At 47.5% G+C, this 23,795-nt stretch overlaps 2 protein-coding genes across 4 annotated transcripts in view; one reads left to right on the top strand and one right to left on the bottom strand.

Moving 5' to 3' along the window:
* The window catches only part of TRPM5 (transient receptor potential cation channel subfamily M member 5), a 75,818-nt gene extending 65,029 nt beyond the window's left edge, over positions 1–10,789 (top strand). The window contains 3 exon segments of the mRNA XM_019551006.1: positions 3,236–3,308; positions 6,802–6,892; positions 9,059–10,789. Coding sequence (XP_019406551.1) covers positions 3,236–3,308; positions 6,802–6,892; positions 9,059–9,162 — 268 coding nt within the window. The 3' untranslated portion in view covers positions 9,163–10,789.
* Positions 10,790–15,376: 4,587 nt separating this feature from the next.
* Positions 15,377–22,993, bottom strand: TSSC4 (tumor suppressing subtransferable candidate 4). 3 transcript variants are annotated; one of them, XM_019552048.1, is made up of 4 exons: positions 22,793–22,897; positions 20,195–20,322; positions 19,208–19,280; positions 15,377–17,505 (listed from the first exon to the last, which is right to left on the bottom strand). In XM_019552048.1, exon 4 carries the CDS (start codon positions 17,418–17,420, stop codon positions 16,386–16,388), a length of 1,035 nt encoding a protein of 344 aa, XP_019407593.1. In that variant the 5' UTR covers positions 17,421–17,505; positions 19,208–19,280; positions 20,195–20,322; positions 22,793–22,897; the 3' UTR covers positions 15,377–16,385. The 3 variants fall into 3 exon arrangements, with proteins under 3 accessions (XP_019407593.1, XP_019407592.1, XP_019407594.1); XM_019552047.1 differs by lacking the exon at positions 19,208–19,280; XM_019552049.1 differs by lacking the exon at positions 19,208–19,280 and having other exon boundaries at positions 17,425–17,505; positions 22,793–22,993.
* Positions 22,994–23,795: the final 802 nt, after the last annotated feature.

Here is a 23,795-nt window from a genome sequence, read left to right as displayed (position 1 = left end):
GCTAGGATCTGGAACCAACTTCCAAGAGAAGTGGTGCAGGCTCCTACCCTGGGGGTTTTTAAGAGGAGGTTAGATGAACACCTTGCTGGGGTCATTTGACCCCAGTACTCTTTCCTGCCATGGCAGGGGGGCAGACTAGATGATCTACTCAGGTCCCTTCCGACCCTAGAAACTATGAAACTCTACTTTGAAGGTTGATTTGTAATATTTTAAATTTATTACATTATTTTTAGTTTATTCTTATAAATGAATCATTGACTTCCTTTAAAACTGTAGCTCTGAGAATGGGCAAAAAAGGCAAACAGAATCCAATAGCTCTCAGATCAAACAATAAAAATGCAGACATAATTTTTTACTTCCAAAAAAAAGGCCCTCATTGATTAATGGAATTCTGTTAGTTTTAAATGTGGTAACTTAGGTAAGAAGTTATCAGTTGGGAGATAAAAGAAAAATAACCAGTCTGCACTTCTCAATGCTTTACCTGAAACAGATCCAGATACATTTTGAAGTTGGAAAACAGTTCAAATAAATGCAACCAAATTTGGAGCTTTTGACCTTTGCTGTTGGGTGGCAGCAATTCCTGCTGTATTAAAACCCCCCCCCATCAAATCTGCTGCCTCTCAGGATTCATTGACTAAAAGTGTATTTCTTAATGGCAAGCTTGCAGCAGACCCCAAACATTAGATCCAAACACAACAGTTGATTAAACCCTCCCCTACATTGACTCTGATGAAACATTACCAATGAAAGACCTGGATCCAGGGAGAGGGAACTCAGGGAGTCAAGAAGCTCTTGGGGAACTAGACTGGAAAATGTATTTATACAGGGTTGGGGAAAGGGTTAAAAGTTGTAGAAGGGATAAGGACAGGATGGTCTAATAGGGTTTGGGTATGTTCAGGAGAGCTCTGTACAACCTTTTGGACTTTTGTGGGCCTAGCACAAACTTACATTTTTCATAAGTAATAAGCAGGGATCCAGGTTTTATGTTTCCCATGGGAAAATAAAGGAAAATGTGGATTTTCTCCTTTAAAGGAGAAAAATGCGGGAAACCATGGGTCCCCCTTGCAGGCTAGCAGAGTTACAACCTACAAGGGGCTGCTTGGGGCTAGGGAAAGCTAGAGTGGGAGGAAGGTAATCACAGCCAGGGGCGCGCACACACATCCATGTGGCTGGCAATACAGCCAGGCAGTGTGGTGGAGAGCAATTTCTGCAGCTCCCAGCAAGTACATGTATTGGGGGAGTGGGGGGGACACAGGCAACCCATGGGAGGGTAGGGGGTGAGTAGACGATATGGGGGGGCACAATGGGAAGCACAACTTGTGGGGAGACTGAGGCAGCGGTGGCGACTTGTGCTGAGCCCACACAGTAAGGAAGGAAGTGGAGTAGGGTTGGCAGTTGGTGGCTGAGGGTGCTGCCCAGCTGGGGCTAGGTGTGGTGCCCAGGGCCTGGGGCTGGGGCAGAGCAGGTCTGAACAAAGGGCTTGGCCAGGGAGCAGGATGGAGCCATAAGCAGCTCATTAGGAGGGGCAGGGGTGTGGCTCCCCACCAGTGTGTGCACTCTTGGGGAAGGGTCAGGTCCAAAGGCAATGCATCAGGAGGCATGGGGGGGCACATTCCCCCTCCCCCCTGATTTCTGCTCCCACTACAGACACGGGGCTGTAGCCTGGCTGGACCAGCACTGGGCAGGAGCCACCCCTGCAGCCCAGTGAGTGGGACCCAGCACGGGAAGGCAGAGTGAGATGGGGAGGCTTGATGCTGCTGCTGCTGCTGTCACCCCTGCTTCTGGTGGCATCATGCCACCATGGCTGCCAAGGCGAATTGCCACGGCACCAGCACAGAGTTGTATTCCCCCACTGCAGTGGTGGGCAGAGGGCGCCTCACCTTGGTGACCATGGCACCATGGTGCTCTCAATAGTGGCAGCAGCACTGAGCCTCCCTGCCCTGCTCCACCCTCCTGTGATGGATCCAACCCACTGGGCCACAGAGGTGGCTCCTGCCCAGTGCCAGTCTGGCCAGGCTGCAGCCCCACGTCTTGCTGTAGATGCAGAAATCTGGGGAGGCATATGCCCCCACATGCATCGCCTATGCCCACACCCCTCCTTCCCCACACACGTACTCCCTGTCCCAAGCATACACCCCTTTCCTCACACATAGGGGCTGGTGTCTGTGGGCAGGGAGCAGTGGGTCAGGAGTAAGGGGCAGCAGCAGAGCTGGGGCAGCAGGTTGGGAGGGAGGGACACCAGAAGGGCTGGCTAGGTCGGGGGTTGTGAGTTGTGAGTGAAGGGCAACAGCATGGGTAGGGCACCAGCATATCAGGGCTGCTCAGCGCCACAAAGCAGTAAGGGGGGACAGCCAGAACTGGAGGGTGACCTGGTGAGTGAAGAGTACAAGGGGAGCTCTGATTTTCCATGATAAAAAAAACAAAATCAAACACCAAACTATATAGGTATTTAGAATTTATTTTATTATAAGACTGAGGCATTGGTAGGCTTCCAAATTGCTTTAAAATTGTAAATGTATGAGAATAAGGATTGTGTTCAACTGATAACTATATATTTAGTGGTGTTTCATTTTAATCAGGGGAAAACACAGACTTCGGGTGTTTTAAACAGAGAATTTTGTTTTTTTAACAGAGAAACCAGAATCCCTGGTAATAAGAAACTGATTTCTGAAAAAAAAATATTTGATAGAGTTTCAGGAAACAGCTAACCCTTGTGGCTGGCAGGAAAAACTCCATGGGCTCTGTCCTCATACCTCCTAACCTCATGCTGTTTGCTGGTGGAGTGTAAGGAATCAGGGAAGCAAAGTTGTCTCTACACTCCTTTCCTGATACTTGCAGAAGCAGAGGACAAATAGGCCATAGTTCAAGTCAGAGTAGCTGAAGGACTGCTTTAATTTATTTGAGCTCCTAATGACCCTGTAGGGTCCCCTGAATAGGAACTGAGCTCAGCAATTCAAAATAACCAGAACCTGGGATGTGACTCAGTGGGCATGTCTACGTGTGCCTGACTGTGCACAGTAACTGCCACCAGTAGTTTCCAACACTACTGTGCAGTAGCGTCAGTGTCACGGTTTGTACCCGCTACTACGTTACCATAGCAAGGAGTTACATCACTGCAGCTCATCGCTACAACGATGTAGCGCCTCGTGTAGACGCCCCGTGTCTCATAATAACTAAGATGCTTTAGTGCCCTGGTGGTTCTGCTTAGGCTAAGTATCTGCTTTGTTCATTTTAGGGTGGACAGTCTGTCCAACTATTTTAGTGGATTGAAAGAGCAAGATAAGCGGTTGAAATCTCTGGAATCACAGGTAACACATTGCTCCCTCCTTTCTCCCCCCACCCATGTTTGCTTCATTTACTGTTTGGATTGCACTATTTCTGCAAGTTAGTGGAGGTGTAGCTGACATGAAGGTTTGACTAGCCCAATAATTTTCTTCATAATTCAAAAGCAAATGGGCAGACTCTGCCCTGTGATTAGTCCAGCATCTCTCTCTCACTTTGTTAGTCCTACTATACATATCTCTACTTCCTCCTGTGGTCAGGCTAGGGTGAATACCTACTTAGTTATCTGTTTTCTTCACCTACCATTCCCCTTAAACTGATACCTCTCAAGGGGACTCTACTCTCATATCTTTGCTGGTACAGTACTCAAATTAATATCTGTCCTACCTGACCGATAGTCTAACTGACCTCCCAGATCTATTGTTTTTTAATTAACACTGCTAAAAGCTGTTAAACCTCTTTGCCTCAGCCAAATATGACACTCAAAAGAACGAGACATTATTTTTGACATCTTTGAAAACAGGGAAATGAGAGTTACTTTTATAAAATCAAAAACCATACTGAGCAGGCTCAGCAAGGGAGAAACACACTGGCACCAGCTTTTGAAATGTATAACCTACAGTTCTAAATGGTCACTCAAAGTCCATATTGAGACATCCAAATTCTATTGTATAGAAGGCAAAAAGAACAGAAATCCACACTTCCGATTAAAAAAAAAATCTTTCACACCTGCAGTTATCCTAAGGCAGCATTGCATAGTGCTGACAAGGGGCAGAGAAGAACGCATTTAGAAATGACAGTGGTTTGCAACTGGATTTAAATGTTTAAAAATGGTATTAAAACTATCTGCACCTTCCATGTCATATTGTCATAGGATCTGTTTTTGGAGCACTGAATACAGACATTTCAAAGAGGAATAATGCACATACAAATATGCAACACTAATAATAAGAAAATTCCATCTTAAGTTCCTGATGACAAGCCACCAGGGTTTAACGAAACACTAACATTTGTCTAACAGTTTGAAAATATTAAAACAGCCAAGGATGAAACAATACAATTATTATTGTTTTCCATGTTGCCAGTACTCCAAATAGCATTTTGGCCTTGTTTAAATGGCTTGTCTTACTACTTTTATTGTAGAACTGTCTCCCAACCCTGTCCATTTTATTGTCTCTTAAAAATACTTGATATTAATGACAGCAAAATATTTAGTCACATTCAACAGCAACCAATATTTAGGCAAACCAAAGGTTAGACACATACTTGTCTAGGATGGTTTAGACAGAGATGGTCTCGCTGAGCAGGGCATTGGAGTAGATCAGGGTGGGCAAAATATGGCCCACGGGCTGCATCCAGCCCAAGCACTTCCCTCCGGCCCGCGGAGCCCCTTCAAAACCCAGGTAATGGCAGCTGCCTTTCTAAAAGCCTCCAGTGGCAGGCCAGCTGCAGCACCTCAGGCTGTTTACTTGGGTTCTGGTTGCCTCGCCCCGCCCCTGGCTCAGGCCACCTTTGCAGCTTAAGAGGGGCAGTGGGGCTAGGCCAGAACCTGTGGCGCCGGTGAGGGGAAAATGTCTGGGCCAGCTTCTGCTTTGCTGCATGGGACTGGAAAAGGCCCTGCCCTGAAGGTAAGCCCAGGAAAGCAGCTGCTGGGCAGGCTTTCCCCATGCCATACCGTGCCGCTCAGGCTGTGTAGGGTCAGGCTGGGCCTGCACTGGGGAGGGGAAGCAGCAGCTAAGTTGCAGCTCCAGCCCAGTCGGCACCAAGGAGAGATGGCGGTGCCACTTGGGATGGGACAGGATGAGCCCAGCTGGAGTGGCAGGGGTCAGCTGCACTTTCCCCCTACCTGTGCCGCTGAGTCCTGAGCAGCACATGGCTCCGCCACCACTTCTGCTGGCCGGTGCTGACCCGGCCGGGTCCATCCCATCCGGAGCAGCATGCAGCTGAAGCCGGCTTCCCACGTGCTGCTGGGGATTGGATGAACCCAGCCAGGTTGGCACCAGCCAGCAGAAGCGGCGATGGAGCCATGTGCCATTCAGGACTGACGGGCACAAGCAGGGGGAAAATGCAGCCAAGCCCCTGCCACTCTGGCTGGGCTCATCCCAAGCAGCACACGGCTCCACCACTGCTTCTGCTGGCCAGCACAGACTCGGCCGGGCTCATCCCATCCCCAGCAGCATGTGGGAAGCCGGCTTTAGTCACATGCTGCTCTGGCTGGGATGGACCCAGCCAGGTCAGCACCAGCCAGGAAAAGCAGCATGAAGCTGAAGCTGGCTTCCCAAGTGCTGCTAGGGATGGGAGGAGCCCAGCTGGGTTGGCACCAGCCAGCAGAACCAGTGGCGGAGCCGCGTGCTGCTCAGGATGGGCCGAGTCCAGCCAGAGCGGCAGGGGCTTGGCTGCATTTTCCCCCTGCCTGCGCCGGTCAGCCCCAAGCAGCACACGGCTCCACTGCTGCTTCTGCTGGCTGGTGCCAACCTGGATGGGCTCCTCCCACCCCCAGCAGCACGTGGGAAACCGGCTTCAGCTGCATGCCATTTTTCCTGGCCAGTGCCGACCCAGCTGGGCCCGTCCCATCTGGAGCAGCATGCGGCTGAAGCTGGCTTCCCACATGCTGCTGGAGACTCCCGGCTGGGTCAGCACTAGCTAGCAGAAGCGGCGATGGAGCCTCCTGCCTTTTGGGACCAGCTGGAGCAGGTAGGGTGAAAGTGCAGCAGCACGTGGGGAAGCCACTGCTTGACAGGGGACAGGATGGGCTGGCCGGGCCGCACCGGGGAGGGAAAGCTGTGGCTGAGCCCCCTGTGGCTTGGGACGGGAGGGGTCCCACAGAATTGGAGGGTGCTGTGCTGGTGAGGGGACCTGGGCCTGGGCTGGCTTCTGCTGTGCCGTGGGGGCGGGGAGGGGCAGGCTGGGATGGGTGAGGACCAGGTCATGCAGGCACCAGTGACGGGTGGGAAGGCTGGCCAGTTTTTGATGCCTGGGGCCTGATGGGGTAGGCTGGGTCCTTGCTTGTGGGAGGGGTCAGGTTCCAAGGCCAGCTCTCCAAAAGGAGTACTTCAAAGGGAAAGGGAGGGACTTCTGGTGGCAAAGGTCAGGAGCTAGGGGGTGGGACTTCCGGTCCCAAGAGGGCAACCGGGGGGTGGGGCAACTGAAGGGGCAGGGTTACCAATGCAGCCCTCCACAGCTTGCCAAGACTCATCAAGCAGCCCTCTGCCCAAAATAACTGCCTGCCCCTGGAGTAGATGCTCTTCTGAGGTCCCTTTCAGACCCACTTTTTAAAAATTTTAAGACATACTGTTAGCTGGATACTTCTCTGGATAAAAAGTTTTGCCATCTATAGCTATGCTTATGCAGAAGAATATTCTATTTCTTGTCTTAAAAATTGCTTGTATTTAAAATGTAATAAAAACACTATTACTGAGTGTAAGTATATATATTACTGAGATTTTTTCAGTATTTCAGACTTGCAAAAAGGATTTCTGAAACACGGTACTAACAAAGAAACCACTATTTATTTTGTAGATCAACTACTGTACGCTCGTTCTTTCTTCAATGGCAGACACTTTAACCAAAAGTAACCTACTGTGCAACACATTGACTCCAAGCTATACCAGTAAGTATTGAAAATTATAGTTGCAAAGCAAAATAATGGAGGTGAACAATTTAGTAAATAGATAAAAATACTCGTGAGGGGAAGGAATCATTTAGGAAGGTACAAGGCAATAACACAAAAAATAGTGGGAATACAATTAAGAAAAAAAAGATTTAGCATGTAAAGTTGGAAAAGCTTCCTGACAGTGAGGCTGATTAGAACTTGGAGCCTTTGAGGCAGGGATTGTTAATTACTATACGTTTGTATTAGGACTGTTAAATGATTAAGAAATTTGATTGCGATTAGTTGTGCAAATAAAAACATTAGTCACAATTAATCTCAAGTTTAATTATACAGTTAAAAACTGATTATTATGTGCAGAAAAACATAAATTATGCAAAATGATGCAGGTATTTTGTATGGTTGGGGGGTATGAGGGGGTGGGATTTGTGAAGGTGTGGGGGGCTGTAGGTGGATGTGTGGGATTTGGAGCCCAAGAAGGAGGGGGTCCCCACATGCCCTGGTGGGGTATTGTGGTCAGGAGCTAGGGGCAGACGTACATGCACACAGACAAACACACATAAAGACAGTGCCCAGAAGGTAGGTCTGTGGAGGGGGGGTACGTGGGAAGAAGGAAGGGGCATGGGGGTGGGAAGATTGAGGCCTCTATTGTGAGGGAAAGAGTAGGGCAGAGACAGGGCTGTGGTGAATGGGGCCCCAGTGTCTTGGTGGGCTGTGGAACAGAGCCACGGGAGGCTAATCCAGGGGCATGGCTCCATGCCATTGCATGCACCTCCCTGGGGAGGCATGGGGAGCATGTGCTTCCCAATTTGTGTATGGGGCAGAGGCAGGCTGGTCGCTGTGGGTTGGGGCTCTGCACCCTGCTGCCTTTGCCCTAAGAGCTGCGTAGTGGTCATGCTGCGTATTACCTCCCCACCCAGCCACAGGAGGCACAACATGGCATACTGTTGACTCCTGGAGCAAAGGCAGGACGCAGAGCCCCAGCCTGCAGCAGGCAGCCCGCTTCTGCCCCGTGCACAAATCCAAGGGCACATACCCCCCATGCCTACCTTGGGGGTGTGTACAGTGCAAGCTCCAGCTACACCTTGGACTAGGCAGGGGACCTACATGCCTGGGGCCAGGGAACTGGACCCACCGGCACCCGATCTCCACTATGGAAGGTGGTGGAGGGGGAGGGGGGAAATGATCACACCATAGCATCCCCCAGATCCTGCCCTGGCTAAAGAATGATCTGCCTAATCCACTAGATATTTGCCATACCTAATATTTGTTTAAATTGTTTATCAGAAAAACTAGGTATAATATGGGGAGAGGAAAAGTAACCAAGTACTGCATGACAAAACCACATTAAAAATAAGAATATTTGTAGGTCGGGGGTTGCAATAGTTTGGTCACAAAAAACAAATGACACAGATATAATTAATGTAAACATATATGGCTGGGGAAATGTTTTACCAGTTAAGGGATAATATGGAATGTGCCATGTAAGTAGGAAAATACTCATAGACAGGTTATACATGCACACACATGTAATGCGCATGTAAACATACAGACTGTGAGGTTTATGCTTTCCCAATAAAAATGGGGAATGGATTTTGTTTAATACTGGTACAATCCATGTGCACAGTAAAACATTAGAGGCTCTATCATTTGAAAACAGTGTATGGCATTCAGCTTCTGGAGTAAATCAGGACAGCAATAAACACATAGTGATGAGGTGATTGAGTCTCCATACACATACTTACATTTCTCCCAGAGCGGTTTCCAAAAGGAGACTTTTAAAGCTAACATCCCTATGAAATGTGCTCCCAAAGTTTAGATCCTGTAAAAAGCTTCTAAAATAGCTAGGCAAGAGCTTCATTTAGAAAACAAAACAAAACACTGCAGGGGGGGGCAGGGGAGGGAAATAACACTGTAGCATTTCCTACCCACGCATTTTAGTACTGGGTCTCATGCAGTAACAGCCATTAAAATGGACTAGAAACCTAAAACAAATATAAGCCTGTTTTTATTATCTAAATTAAGAAACACCAAATGGTGCAGTCTAAGATAGCTTTTCCCTGACTGATGGGCATTTTTTGTTTTGTCAGGTTCTCTAGTATTTACTCTATGTGCTTGTTTTCCTAAGGCTTTTAACAAATAAGCTGCTTTATACAATCCTTTTAGGTTTGACAAATACCGACATTAATCAAATACCCCTACTGACGAGAAATGAAGGTGAAGAGCATGCAGAACAGTCTGAAAGTGACATAATGTACATCGATAGCTAAATGTAGTTCTCATTTCATCAGATTAAATGGTTTGCCATACTAAAATACTTCTGGGTGAGAGCCTTGCCCTGCTGACATCCATAACAAAGCTCCTATTTGTTGTCAGTGGGATAAATTTCCTATTCATGTTTTTGCCTATTACACCTCTGTACTTACTTTGTACTGTACTTATTTTTGACATCACTGTGCCACTCATCCCCTGCCCATTTTCTCCATTCTGTTGCTCTCTTTGCCCATGTTGCCTCCTGAAATGTATCTGCTTTGTTTTTTAAAAAGCCCTCTAATATTATGGCTTTTCACTTGTCTGTCCATCTTAAGTCCACTGTACATGTTACATTTATAAACAGTACGTTAATTGCAGCATAAATGGCAAGGGTACTATGCATGCACTCAATTTAAGGTACCAAAAATGGCAAGCCAGCCACACAAATTTGCCACATGCAATACAAAACATTTCTATGGCTGGTTTGTGTGACACCTTAAATTTAAGATGGCTAAGGCTAACAATGAGCTTACTGTTGATCCTAGACTGCACAGGGGTCTGGAATCAGTCCTAGCCCCAGCCCAAGGCTACAGGGGTAGCAGAGGTTGTGGGGAGATGGGGAAACAAAGAACTTCCCTGCTGGTGACTTTAAAACCCATACCTGGTGCCTCTGTCCAACCTGCTGGGCATGAGGAATCACAGGCTCCTGATGGGGGAACCAAAGAGCGTCTTCACTAGGGGCTTTAAACCCTTCACCCAGAAGCTCTGGAGAAGGCTTTCTTTGGCACTATGGGATTTGAACCCCAATCCCAACAATTGCACTTCCTGCCATGCCACATGTGCATGGTAGGATGCATGATTTTGGGATAAGGGATCAGTTCACAATCGCTCTGAAGAACTGCTGGGCACAGGTTTTAAAATCCCTTTGGCTCCCCCACCAAGAGCCTCTGATCCCCTGCACCCTAGCCAGAGCTGCTGGGTGCAGCATTTTAACAATCAGCTGCTTGTCCCGGGGTTGGGGCCAGCAACCCAAAGTGGTCTGGGCCCTAGTCCCTAGATAACACTTGGTCTCAAACCAGACCCAGGGCTGCCCAGCTGGGGCCAACAATCAGCTGATTGTCCATCCCATTTCTGGGGCTAGGCACCTGATTTTCAATTTGGGAAGTAGTAATGGCACAATTTGGATCTGATCCCAAAATTGCACATTCTGCCATGCATGTATGGCATGGCAGGAGGTGAGATTATTGGGATCACAGAACAGATCACACAGTGCCATTAAATGAACATATGCCAGGAGCCTTAGAAGCCTCTCCTTATTCAAAGCATAGTTACAGGGCAAAAATCTATGGATTCTCCACAAGTTGCCCAAAAAGTCTCTCCCACCAATGCATGCACTCTAATAAGACCTGATCCTATAAAAACAACTTGCTCCACCCTCTTTTTATTGAATTTTCCTCTTGCAGCATCTTTTATCCCTCTTCCTCCCTCCTAGCCAACCTAATCCTAATAATTTCTTCTGCCATAAAGGGTGCAGACAGAAGTGACAATTTTTGCCCAATTTGGCCACAGAAAAGAGTTTACAGCTTTAACCAAACACAAGTGCACAGTTGCAGACAGCTTGAAAAATGGCTTATTGGGTGAAAATCTGACCCCTCATTGGATGATGCATTAGCTAAAGACATTTCAAAATGCAAACACAAGTAGCACCTTTTGGAACTTATGTCTCCAGAGATCCCAGCCTGTCACTGTTTTCAGAACAAGAGTGGGGAAAGGGAGCGGGGAAAGGGAGCAGAGAGAGTTCAGTCTGGGGGGTTTTCAGCACCCCCTTGGAGGGTGGGGCAGGTGTGTTGGAGCCCCACCCCACAGTGAGGGAGGGAGTGGGGCAGTGGCTGAGGTCACTGCCCAGCCAAGGCAGTTCATGGGGCTGGGACAGAGATTAGGAAGGAGCCACAGGCGGATCATCCAGGGGTTAAGGGGCATGTGCCCCCCAGATTTGTGCACGGGGCAGGGACAGATGCAGACTGACTGCTGCGGACTCAAGGCTCCCCGCTCTGTTGCCCTGCCCCCGGGGGGCCCGCGCTGAGTGTGCCACCATGGTGAGGCACCCCCTGCCCACCTGGCAGCAGCAGGGGCTGTGGCGTGGCTAGGCAGGCAGGGGGCACATGGCCAGAGCAGGGCCCCGAGGGAAAGGCAGCAGAACAGGGAGCCCCAAGGCCACAGAGGGCAGCACACATCTGCTCCACTCAGCTCTGGTCCAGCCATGCCACATGCCAGTAGCAAAGGCAGGAGTGTGGTGGTGGGGACAGGGGTGGGGGGAAGTGGACATGTGTCCTGCCTTCCCCTTTTGAAAAGGTGGTCACCCTGCCTTTCCCCCTCCCATTCTGAAAACAGCAAGCACTGTCGGAAAGCCTGGCTGTTGGTGTGGGAACCCAGCTGCAGGCTCCCAGCCTGCAGGTAGATTTCCACCCCCCCCCAAGAACTGTGAATTTTTGTTTGGTCTGCAGTAAGACTGTAACTCAGAACACTTTGCAACAATTGTTCTGAGTTACAGCTGGGAGCTGCACTTCCCATCTTCACCCAGTCTTTCTTCTTCACTCCTGCTCCCCTCTAGCTTGTGTTCTTCCTCCAAGCATTTACTTCACAGGTCTAAATAAAAACAAGCCCCTACTGGTAACTTCCTTGATACCCTCCAGACTGTCCCTCACAGCCTGTTTTCTACAACCTCACTGCCCCATCTAATTTTTTTCTTAAATGACCTCATTTATTAAAATTCCCCACATTCTTTTCAAAGAAGTTACTGTGATGCAGTGTGATGCTTTCCTCATTAAAGCCACCTCATTGTTTAAGGAACTTCATGTCCTTGGATTTCTTACTTCTCTAGCTGTTGCAAAAAATCTCCACCCTTCCCTTCCATTCATTATGCTGCTTAAATGCCATACTTCCACCTCCTATATGGTGCTTTATCAAAGAACAATAGAGACTTTCTCAGTGCTGCTAGGACAGTCCCCCTGCCTCTAAACTACTTTGTAACTTCCTTAAAGTTTTCATATTGGTCAACAACTCTTAAAACCTTTAACAGAAACAAAAACAGTTTTACTTAATGAGTGAACATTTTCCCAGAAACTACTTGGATTTTCTGTACCTTTTGTCATCTTCATTACTAGAGCTACCTATAGATGTTGCCTGACAAGTGCTTTATTTACATGTTCAGGTTAACTAGTTATGGGCCTCTGCTAAACTTTCGTATGAAAACATAGACAAATAAACTGAACATTATTACTTATGGAAGTTCTCTCCCTGTACTTTTCCAATCATAACATCTGATCTTGTGGATTAATATAAATGACCTTGACAAAAATTACTACATTCCCAGCTTTCTTGAATGGCCAGGTCTCAATTAATTTATATTCCCTAGGAAATCCTTTAATACCCATGTCAGAAATGCTGATCCTGGTAAGCTGTATAACCTCCCTGTAATCAGATTTTTTTCCCCATCAGGAAAAAACAAAACTGAAAAAATCTGAGAGATCAAACGTATTTTATGCCAAACTTCTTGGCTGTGTGAGGCTCTATTTTATTAATGGTGATAAATAAGAGCCTCAAATGCTGCAGGTTGCAAGTTAGACAGAAACAGTGGGGAAAAAACCCTGGTTATACTCTGTTCAGTCTCCCTTTCAGTATCCACTTTCCACCACTGTGTGGCGCAGGATAGTGAGCAAGATGGACATATGGTCTGACCCAGTAAATGGCAGTTCTTACCTTATGATAGAAATGATTTCTTTATAAAATGGGAGTTTGATAGCTTATTTCACTATGTCAAGGAGCTTGAAGTCCCATTACTGTCTTTCAGAGTGACACTGGAGTTTTGGCATCCATACTACAACATGCTCACCCTAAGGATTTGCCTCACTGCAAATGTGTTAACTTGATCGTTTAGCGATATTGTTCCTATTGATAAAGCCATCTATTACAGTATCTTCACATTTACTTCCCTTCATAACCAATCAGTCCCTGCCATTGATGTATTAAATACCTATTTAAAAGTAAAAGCACACAGTGATGAGTCCAAGGCAGGGATATGAAATATACTGCCCATGGGGCAGATCCAGCCTGGAACACTGCCCGTGGATCAGACTGGCGTACTATATGCAGCACACACTGGTCACAACCCTGCATACTGTATGCAGTGTGTAGAGCCCATCAGCTGAAGCCAGCCTGCACACAGCTATTCTAGGGCACGTGCTCATGAATTGCCCAGGTTGGACTAAGCATGCATGCCAGATTCAGCATGCATGGAGCAGGTGTCCCATGCAGTATGTCTCAGATTCATCCTGTACACCATGTAGGGCTAGGGCTGCTCTATGCTGCATGGGGCTGAAGCTGGTCTGGCATAGCTCCGTGCTTTGCATGCAGGTTATGTTGCATGCTGGAACTGGGGCCAGTCCAGATCAGGCACACAGACTGGCCTAATGTGCAAAGTCATCACACAGAGCTGGACTGTTAAGGGTGCCACATGCAATGCATGCCCCCTACTGATATTGCCCACCGTGCTCAGTCTGTGCCCCGCTTCATGTACCACACACTACATGCAGGGCAGGAACCAGCATGTGTGCTTACGGTGTATGGGGCTGGAGCTGGCATGGGCACTGTAAGTAGTACATGGGCCAGTGCAGGGCACAGCACTTGCACTAGACTGGCCTTGTGTGCTGGATCCAGCATGTGAGGCTGCTCTGTGGGCCTGATTCAGCCCACAGACCAGCCCTTTACCCCTCATCTGACTCATTTGCCTTTTTGGTCCAGCCTCTTACTAAACACATAGGGTGCAGATGTGTATGTAACCTAAAACTTGTTTCCCGCAGTTGTGTTATCTTATTTATGCCCCTAAATAAGACTCCACACCTTGTTTTGAGAAAGCGGAATGAACAAAAGATTTTTCCATTCATGGCCTAACCACAGAGGCAGGGTAAATGCTACAGCATCAGCAAAAGTGGCAGCATTAACTCTTTCATAACCATTGCTTATTTGGCAGCAGCTTTTGGCTGCTTGGCTATCACAGGGCATACTTTACTGCTCAGCCAAAAGCTGCTGCCAATTTGGCAGTGGTGAAAATGTTAACACCGTAGCTGTGATCCTGAACAGTGAACTCTACCCCTCCCTCTCTGGGTCAGCAAGGAAAAGTGGAGCAAAAACTGTAGCTGCCAGCCATGCTTCCATTCCAGTGCCAAAAATAACTTTCCCCACTTAATACTGTACCTCAATTTTGGAGGGATGATTTTCTGGGGAATCATGTATGAGGTATTAATAATTCCTGGTAGCTTACATGAGGCAGTATGCACTGTTCCTTACAAGAGAAGCAGCTATGAGGCCAACCCTGAAATCAGCCATTTTCTCTTCAGGTACTTCAAACATTTTTAATCAAGAACCTCTCCAAAGCAGCTTAAGTACTGGAGCAAAGGAGCTCTGTTGCAAAGGAAGCTAAAGAAATTGCCAGTTCCAAGAAAGGAAGAGGTAGCCTCTCAGTAAGCAGTAATAAATATGGTAACACGGATGACTAAACTGTTAATGGAGGGCACTGGTGAAGATCAAATTGATCCAAATTGGACATCTCCAAGGAAGTAACACTTCAGCCTCAGTTTTCCTAACACCCCAGACAAAAAGGTAATCTCAATACTTACTGCGTTTACAATTCTCACAACTTTTTCTCATTCATTGCGTTCCTTTTGCATCTTGTAAAGTAGGGGTGTCAAATATAAGCCTTCTGCCCTATGGCAGCAATGTTAATTCATCTGGCTGCTGGAGTGGGTGTTTCAGTGCAGCTCCAGAATCCAGGAAGTTAACGCCCCTGACCTTTCCACCCAGTCCTTATCCACCACCAAAATCAGGGGGCTTAGTCACACCTGACAACTAAAATCAGCAGCAGGAGAAAAGTGAGAGGAGAGCAGTAGGGGAGGAAAACAGGAAGTCTTCTGGTCCAAATTCAACCAATGGGCCAAATGAGTTTGACACCCCGGTGTAAATCCTTCCTGAGGTCAAAAACAAAAAAGGAAGACCAAGACAGGAAAAAATGTTTTGAAGAGAGTTTATCTACAGATTTGGGATAAAATCCTGGAAGACTGCCACCAAAATTCCCACCTGGCCATAAGAGACTATATGCATGCTTTGCTGCTATTATCCATAAAGCTTTATTTTTTGCTAACAAACATACAGTTCAAACACACTCAGAAACCAAGCTATGACTAAATGTTTTTAATGACATTCAAAATACAAAAAGGATCTCTTACTGATCTCGCCTAATACAAGGCTTTCCTTTCCAGGGAGTCTGCTTCAAGTCCAAATGGAAACACTGTACCTCACAGAACAGTTTCATACCTATAGCTGAGACATCAGCACACTACGTCACATCCACAGCCAGAGCTGCTGGCTGCTTGACCCATCATTGTACTTGTACTCTCAAGCATGCTAAAAGTCAGTTGAGACCACTCCTCAGGGATATCTTCACTAGAATATTTCTAGGGATGCTTAACACACCTTATATTTCTTTGATAAAACAATATGCATCCAATAAAATACATTACAAAGAAAATAATACTCAGACCACTGTAAAAATGTTTAGTTTGCACAGCCCATGGTTGGTTACTTATTGTGCTTTTATTTTTAGTGACACTGTACAAGGTATCATTGAACCCATGCCCCAATCTAAAGGACATACAAGTTGGGAGAGCATTTCCCTCTCTGGAAGCAGGTCATGGTATCAACTCAGTTCAGTGAGGCCTTAAGGTTTCTCGAGTTCTTTGTAACTCCACAGTGTGAGTTCCTTTTTAATCTACAGCATTGGTAAGCTATTTCTACACATTTTTGGTAGGAAGGGAAAACAGGAGTTTCTTGTTTTCACACTTGGACCCTTACGTTAAGACAGCTTGTCCTCGTGGTCAAGACCTTGTCATTGCACCAGGGACAGCCAAGCTGGTTTTCTCACAAACGCAAAGCACTCTATTACTTCCCCACCAGATGCTGCCTAGAATGTGCCAGAGCCAATCCAGGAATGGTTTTTTTGTAGCTTCATATCTGAAAAACTCCCAAATACTTGGAAATCACGGAACAGATGCTAGATAAAAGCTTACTATTTCCTGTTCTGATAAAAGCTGGGCTGAGAAAGAAAAAAACAATTTTCAAAAAGTGGTCTCCTAGAACAACAATAAACTCTTTATATGGGTATTCTTTGTTTTCCTTTTCAGGACACTCAGTCCTCCTCTTCATGTTCTACTTTAGGTCGGAAAACCTTCCTATTCCTTTTCTTACTACTGTGGAATCCTACCGTTCCCCCCACAGCCTCTTCTCCTGTGTGACCAGAGCCAGTGCCAGGATCTCCTTTGTTGCACAGGTCCTTCAAGTTCAAGCATCCCTCCTCTGCCTTTTTCTCTCCAGAGCCTAAATGCCCCAGCTCGACACTATCCTCTACCTTCAGATCACCAGCCGTCTTGGGAGATTTCCTTTTCAAGCTCTGCTTTGTGTTAAAGGATTTCTTATCATCATCCCCTGCTGATCTTTTCCTTTCCAAACTATCTATGCTCATCTTTGTAGGTTTCATAAAGACAATTCTTCCAGCACCACAACTGGAGGGGTCCTGGTTGAAATATGGGATATAGCTATCTTGGGCAGATGAGCTGTGTTCCCCTCCTTTCTTCTTCAAGCCCCCTAGGAACTCCATAGCTACCTCCCTGTTGGTTTTATCACTAGACTCTGAGACTCCCTCCAGGCTGTATTTGGTCCAGCGTTCTGGGTGTGTCACATAGTCGGGGACTGACGGAGAGCTTTTAGTAGTCGGAGGTGGTTTGCCTTGCCTTCCAAAGCTTTCGGGTGCCATCTTACTAGGGGGAGTGGCTGGGGGTAGGGGGCGTTTAAACCTCCCATCGATAATGTTATCTTCAGCCAATGAGGGTGCTGCCAATTTGGCTGCTCCTTCCAAGCAGTCAAAAATGCTCTGGCTGCGCATGGAGAAGGTAGAGCTCATGCCTTTTAGGTGGAATGGCTGGACAGGAGATTTGAGGTTGATCTTTAAAGACTCAGGATTCTCACCTGAGCCACAAACCACATCATCCAAAGACAAAGATTCCTCTGGAGATATTGTATCAACTTCAGCTTCATCTGCTAAACCGAAGTCTTCGGGGTCTGAATCACTGAGTGACACTGTGTCTGAGGGTTGAATGCCATCATAGTCAGCAACCTCACTGGCAATTATACCCAGAAAGGGCTCGCCAGCACCTTTATCTTCCATTTTCAAGTCGTCACTCAACTGCAGTCTCTGGATTAGGTTCAGCAGCAGCAAATAAGGCCTTCCAAATGTCCAATGAGTTTAAAGCCTAGTGTAAGAAGGAACAAATATAAACTCAACTGCAAAATGAGACCCAAATCCCAATAGACAGATCCCTGTTACCATTGCAGCAGTCCAAGCCCAAAGAATACACTTGACCCAAATAGTGCTAAAAAATGAAACAGAGAAGAATCACTGTGTAAGGACTACCCATGCTACACTTAGAGCTGAAAAGCAACCTGACCTCCATTGTGCTATTTTAACTAACATATTGACTCTCATTATTTCCACTGATATTGTACATGACAGACATTCCAGACCATGCTATGCATTACTATTGGAAACCTTAGGCACCTGTACCCATTCTGTGACTTGAGTGACTCCTAAGCAATTCTTGTTTAAACTAAAAAATATTCTTTACTGCACTAATCCTCACGGAAGACTGGCTTTCTAGCATACAGGACTGCTTAGAAATCCACTCACCTGAGTGCTAGTTTTGCTTAAAAACTGCAGATCTCATTCATTAGTTGATGCTGAGGTATGTTGCTTCTAAAAAGGCCTAAATATTGCATGACATTCTTAAACACTTCCTCCAGATTGGTTTGCTTACCTTCAGCAATAATTGAAGGTCACACTCAATATTTATCCTATAGGATTAATGGATGGAAACATGTCCCAAGGCCTAGCAGCATTCTTTCAGCCACTCCCTTATATTCCTGAGCTACCAGCATGATTTTTGTCCCCCAAATTCTACAGGGCAGGTGATAATGAACTGTTTATCATAGGGACATTGTCAACACACCAAGGTCAGTGGCCTAGATATGACATCATGTCCTACTGAGTTGAAGTACAGGTTTGAACCCCAAATTCACTTTATCATTTGCTTGCTGGATCCCTGCCAGGGTGAAGATGGTTAATCTGAAGCCAGAGATGCAGCTGGCCCTGTTAATCAGAACTACTTTGGTTAGCACAGCAGCTGACGAAATGAGCTTCAGCCCATTAAAGCTTGTGCTATATATTTGCTTTGGTTAATGCATAAGGTGCAAAGCTCTCCTGCCTTCTAATCTGAACACCTCTGCTCGCTGAGCAAACAGAGCTGCTAGTGGCTAAGTGTACCTTAGTTCAGCTCTCTTTGAGAAAGAAAGTTATGGAGATAAGAGATTTCTATACAAAGAGGAAAGAAAGAAAGCTTCTGTAGGTGGGAAAGATAGGGCAGGAAGGAGCACAAATTGAAACCAGATCCCTCTCTACACAGGCATGCCTCATATTGTGTGCTCCAACCAGTTGTCTCCAAATAGATAGAACCAGAAATCTAGCAAAGAAGAACAGTGTTAAAAGACAGGCAAACAAAAGGACACAGCTGATTTATATTTCAAAATAAAAAACAGAATCACTCCTAGCCCTTATTAATGATCCTTTTTCCATTTGACACGTTTTTTCCCTCTACGTTGGAGAATTGATGCAACGTAAATTCTCCTTTTGCTTGCTCTGTTTGTGTATTAGCATCATTATGAATTTCAAGACTATTCACAAATCAGATACTCTTTTTGTAAAGCTACCTCCTAACATAATGGCTATATTCATAAAATACTATGCATAATGGCATAGGCAATAAAGATATCTAGAATCAGGGCAATATTCCTAATACACTGTAAGAATTTTAAAATAGGAAAAAATTAACCTAAACTATTCAAATAAGTTCTCCTTAATGGACACATTAAATAGACATGGAATGTCTGCTAGTCACTCACTGTCTCTTGAGACTGAATCAGTTTTCCTTCCTGGGGATCATTTAAAGCCACCAAGGATCTCAGCTCCTGAACCCTGAAAAACAAACATCTGCATAAAGAGATATATATTTAAAATAAACCTGAGTTTAACAGGCATACTTGGCACATTTTCTGAGGCATCCCCATGCAGATATTTCAGAAAAGAACTCTGTAAATCCTGCTAAGACAGATACCACTGAATCCATTCAGAACTTAATATCAGTGTGCAGATTAATGCTAACTTCCCTTCGAATGAACTTTGAGGGGAAGAAAGAGAATTCACAAATGTATTATTTTTTCTGTGTTTTATACAAGTAATAAGTGATTAAGAATGAAACTCTGCTAAGTAAAGAGAGATCAGGAATTCACCATCATTGTGGTTACCAAGAGTAATGGATTATAACTGATAAATGATAATAACCACAAGCACTGAACATTGCAGGAAAGAGATAGAAGCACAGAACAGGACTGGATTTTCAAAGTAATTCTACACTCCCAATTTGCAGCAGATATTATAAAAAGGTGCGAGTGATTAGTCTTCAGAATAGTGTGACAGATTTTTTTTCCACAAGACCTCAACGGGAAATTCAGCAATCTGTCACAAAGAAAGCTGATAGATGGTTTTGAAACCTGGTTCCATTCAAGTCCTGAAAAAAAAGAATAGGAGCCCCTGAAATCCTGCCCATTCTGTCTTTACAGCTATGGCATATGGATCAATGGCTTTTGTAATAATAACCACAATCCCCCAGAACCAGGTGGACAACTAGGTGGCAGTAAGTCTACCTGTACACAGGCTACTTGCATACTGATGCCAGGGTAATAGTTGACTACATTTTGGTCAATTAAATTGCCTAACACTCCAGGATTGGTAACAAAACAGAAGGGAAAGATGTCGGGACGCTGGGAACCTTTTCAATCCTGGAGAACATCATTCTCAAGCAGCGACCCCTACTCCCCAGACAGACTCACAGATTCGTTGTGGTGATCCGAATATGGTACCACTCAGCTAGGACGGCACCTCTCTGAATGGATAGGTCCCCATCAGACTCTTCCATCCTGGTCTCAGCCAACCCGGGTTCTGCTGGATCACTTGCGACCTGCACAGGGGTCCAAGAGTTCAGTCAGTCCACACTCTGGCAATGAGCCTTTTGGCACCACACTGAGTACAGAAGGGGAAAGAGCAGAGACTGGACAACAGCTGCCCTACCATGGTAAAGCTTAGTGAAGGTAGCCATATAACTATGCAAACACAAGTCATAGTTTATTCTGAAATAATTTACCTTGGCGTTCATACCACAGTAAAACCACTCTGATGTCCAGAATGAACACACAACGACCAATTCACCACACACTGGCATTTGCAATACACGCTACCACAAGCCCTTGCCAGTCAGTGGACAGGAAGCCTATAACAGTCCACTGAGCAAAGGACTACCCTAGAAGGAAGTCCTGGACATCAGACAGGTACTATCAGAGGAGGATCCTGACAGAAGTTCCACACACAATCTGCTCTCCCACACTGGCAGCCAGAAGACAGGGTAGAATTGCAGCTTGGAGACCAGTGGTTCTCAGCCTTCTTAGACACAAGGCATCCCTCATTAGACCCGAGGCCCGCCCCCCCTCTCCCCTTCAAAAATGCTGACTCTTAGCTTTCACTTAAGTTTTGACTACAGGAAAGATCAGAAAGCAATTCTTCAGCTGCAAAGAATAATTTCACAACAGGTCAACATTTTTAATGCTGAGAATTCCAATTTGAAATCTCCAAGTTTATCTTGTGAACTGTGCTTGCACACCTAACAGTGCCACCATTGCGTGGCATCCCACAGCACCCTTGAAGGACTCTCAAAATATCAGGAAGCTGCAGCACCCTGCTTGAGAATCACTGTTATGGACTAATTATGGGGTGTCAAAGACATGACCTGGGAGCCATAGCTGGACTGTGAAGTACCATCAGCTGCCCCCTACCCCCACCCCTGGCACCATCCTGCCCCTGGGACTTATAGTTGACCCACACACCCCTAGCACTGAACCAGCCCCAAACACAGGGCCTGGGATGAGTACCACATCTGGTGCCCACTCTGGCTGGCTTGGACCTTATGTTGCATGGCTGGTCCTAGGACCGTACCACATGCAGTATATGCAATGCGGGTCCGAGACTGGCCTGAGCGAGCACTGCATGTGCTGGGTCTGATACCCAGCCCATGGATGGATCACAGGCCGCTCATCTGGCCTACGGGGTGGGGGGGAAAACTGTGCTGCTGGGCAGGTGGGAGGCAGTATGATGTGCTGGGGCTCTCCTCACTTGACAAGCAGCTACCCATCCCCTAGGAACAGGAGCTTGGACTGCTGCCACTGATTTGTGGGCAGGGGCCTGCGTTCCCAGGGCCCCATTCACCCCCTAGCCCCACAGGCACCCCCTTTGGTGAAGCCTCCCAGGGGAACGGGGTGTCACTCCATCCTTCTCCCCGTCTTGAAACATTGCTGGGCACGGTACTCCTCGGCTCTGCCCTGCTGGGAGGAAGGAAGGAAGAACCCCCTACTGCCACAAAGCAAGTGCTAGGGGTGGCTGCTGTGCTTGCCTGGCCTTCATTATGCCAGGGGAAGCAGACATATGTAAAGCTTTCTGGAGATACTAAGGCAGTGCTTCCCAAACTCTTCCTCAGCATAAACCCATTTATGGCCCCATTTGCTCAGCATGACCCCTCACTCCCAACCCAGAGCCCCACCCCTGTAACCCCATCTGCTGATGTTGCAACCCCATCTAGTGTAATGACCCACAGTTTGGAAACCACTGGGCTGAGTGCAAAGAGCCTAAATGCCCAGACCCCCTCAGCAATGGGACCTAGCAGCAATGAGGGGAGAGGCTGGGCTGACACAGGGGTTTTCACAACCACAAACCTATGCACATACACACATGTGCACCCAGGCACATGCGTGCACACACCTGGAATTGAGAGGCCCACAACCCACCCCTCCCTGCCACAAGGAGAAGGCAGGCTAGGGAGGGTGATGCTAGCATGCACACAGCATCGCCAGGTCTTAAATATTAAATTGTTGTATTGGAAGCTCAGAACAATCCTATTTGCTGAAAAACTAACGTCCACTGCAAAAATATGCAAATAACTATGCAAATAAGGCTTCTTCTGGACTTCCTATTGCTCACTGCGCAAGTTGCCGAGCAGTCAGTGAGGACTTCAAGTCAAAGCATTTCTTTATTTGGAGGCTGGCTGACAGCAAACCCAGAAGTCATCTAAGACTCCCTGAGAGTAACTTCAGTTTTACATTTGCTGCCTCAACAATTACCTTTCGACAATTACATTTTGAGCACTTTTACTACCATTGAACATACAAGGCTCAAATGAGCCTACGCAGATGATAATGCTCGCGCACCTCGCAACACTGCGCACGCGCGCACAAGGCTGCACTGCCCCTCCCCCTCCGCAGGCCGCTCCGCGCCCCATCCCCCCGCCCCGCAGAACGGGGGTGGGGGGTGGATAACGACCGTGCCCTGGAGCCTGCCCCGCACCCGCGCGAGCCCAACAGCAGCCCCTCCCCCGCCCCGCGTACCTCCGCAGAGCGCGAGCCCAACCGCTCCGCGCCGCGGCCGCGTTCCTTCCGGGGCGGCCCCTGAGCCTCCAGCGCCCTTGGCAGCCACCGTCCGCGCAGGGCAGGCTGGGACAGCGAGTCCACTCCGCCCGCAGAAGCTCTAGCAAGGCGCGGGAAGCAGCGGGCGCCCCGAAACACAGCTCCCATGGGGCCAAGCGGCAGGATGGCCAGGGCAGGCGGGGAAGGAAAAGAGCCGTTCGTCCCTCCGCTTGGCCTGCTGGGAGTTGTAGTCCACGGGCTCGCGGGGGACAGTCGGCGAGCTTGACCCCCCACCCTGCACGGAGGGGACTGCGGCCCCCATAATGCACCGTGGTGCTAGCCGCCACGCCTTGTTACACCAATGGGGCGGGGCGGGGTGGGTTGGTAGAAGGCAGGCTGCAGCCAGTCAGGTGCTTGCATTCTATAAACCTCTGCCGAATAGGGTGGGACGCGCGTAGGATTCGAACCCTCAACCTTGGGGTCCCCAGTGCAGGCGCCCACCTATCCCCAGCTCCTCGGGGTGGGGAGACGTGGCACCAACAGCTTCAGCGCAGCCCTTTGCGAAGGGAGGAGGAAAGTGAGGCACGAACCATCCCTGGGTGTACAGTCGTAGAGAAGCAGGGCTGGAAGGGCTGCCCAGAGGTCATCTAGTCAAACTCCTGCCTGAGGCAGGACCATCCTTATCCAAACCATCGGAGCTCTGCATAAGACTGCCATCAACCCTGACACAACATACTGATTTGGAGGGAGCCCTGCCCCACCGCCCCCAAAATAGCTTTAGTTTTTGGCCTGGGCTTCAGCCTTCTGGTGTTGGCCCTCTTATTCTGGCTGTGCCCCTCAGCCCAGGCCCTCTGCCCAGGCCCTCGGTTCCTGAGTCCCAGGCATTGTGTGCAGTGGCCCCCAGGATCCCTCAGCCTGGCAGGTCCTGGAGACATTTGCCAGCCTTCATTTGTAAACATGGGGGCGCCTGCGAGCAGGGGTTAGG

The sequence above is a fragment of the Crocodylus porosus genome, unplaced genomic scaffold, assembly GCF_001723895.1.
Source record: "Crocodylus porosus isolate Cpor-Errol unplaced genomic scaffold, CroPor_comp1, whole genome shotgun sequence".
Taxonomy (NCBI): Eukaryota; Metazoa; Chordata; order Crocodylia; family Crocodylidae; genus Crocodylus; species Crocodylus porosus.
Note: the sequence above shows the minus strand (reverse complement) of the source record. Positions and strands in the feature narration are given on the sequence as shown.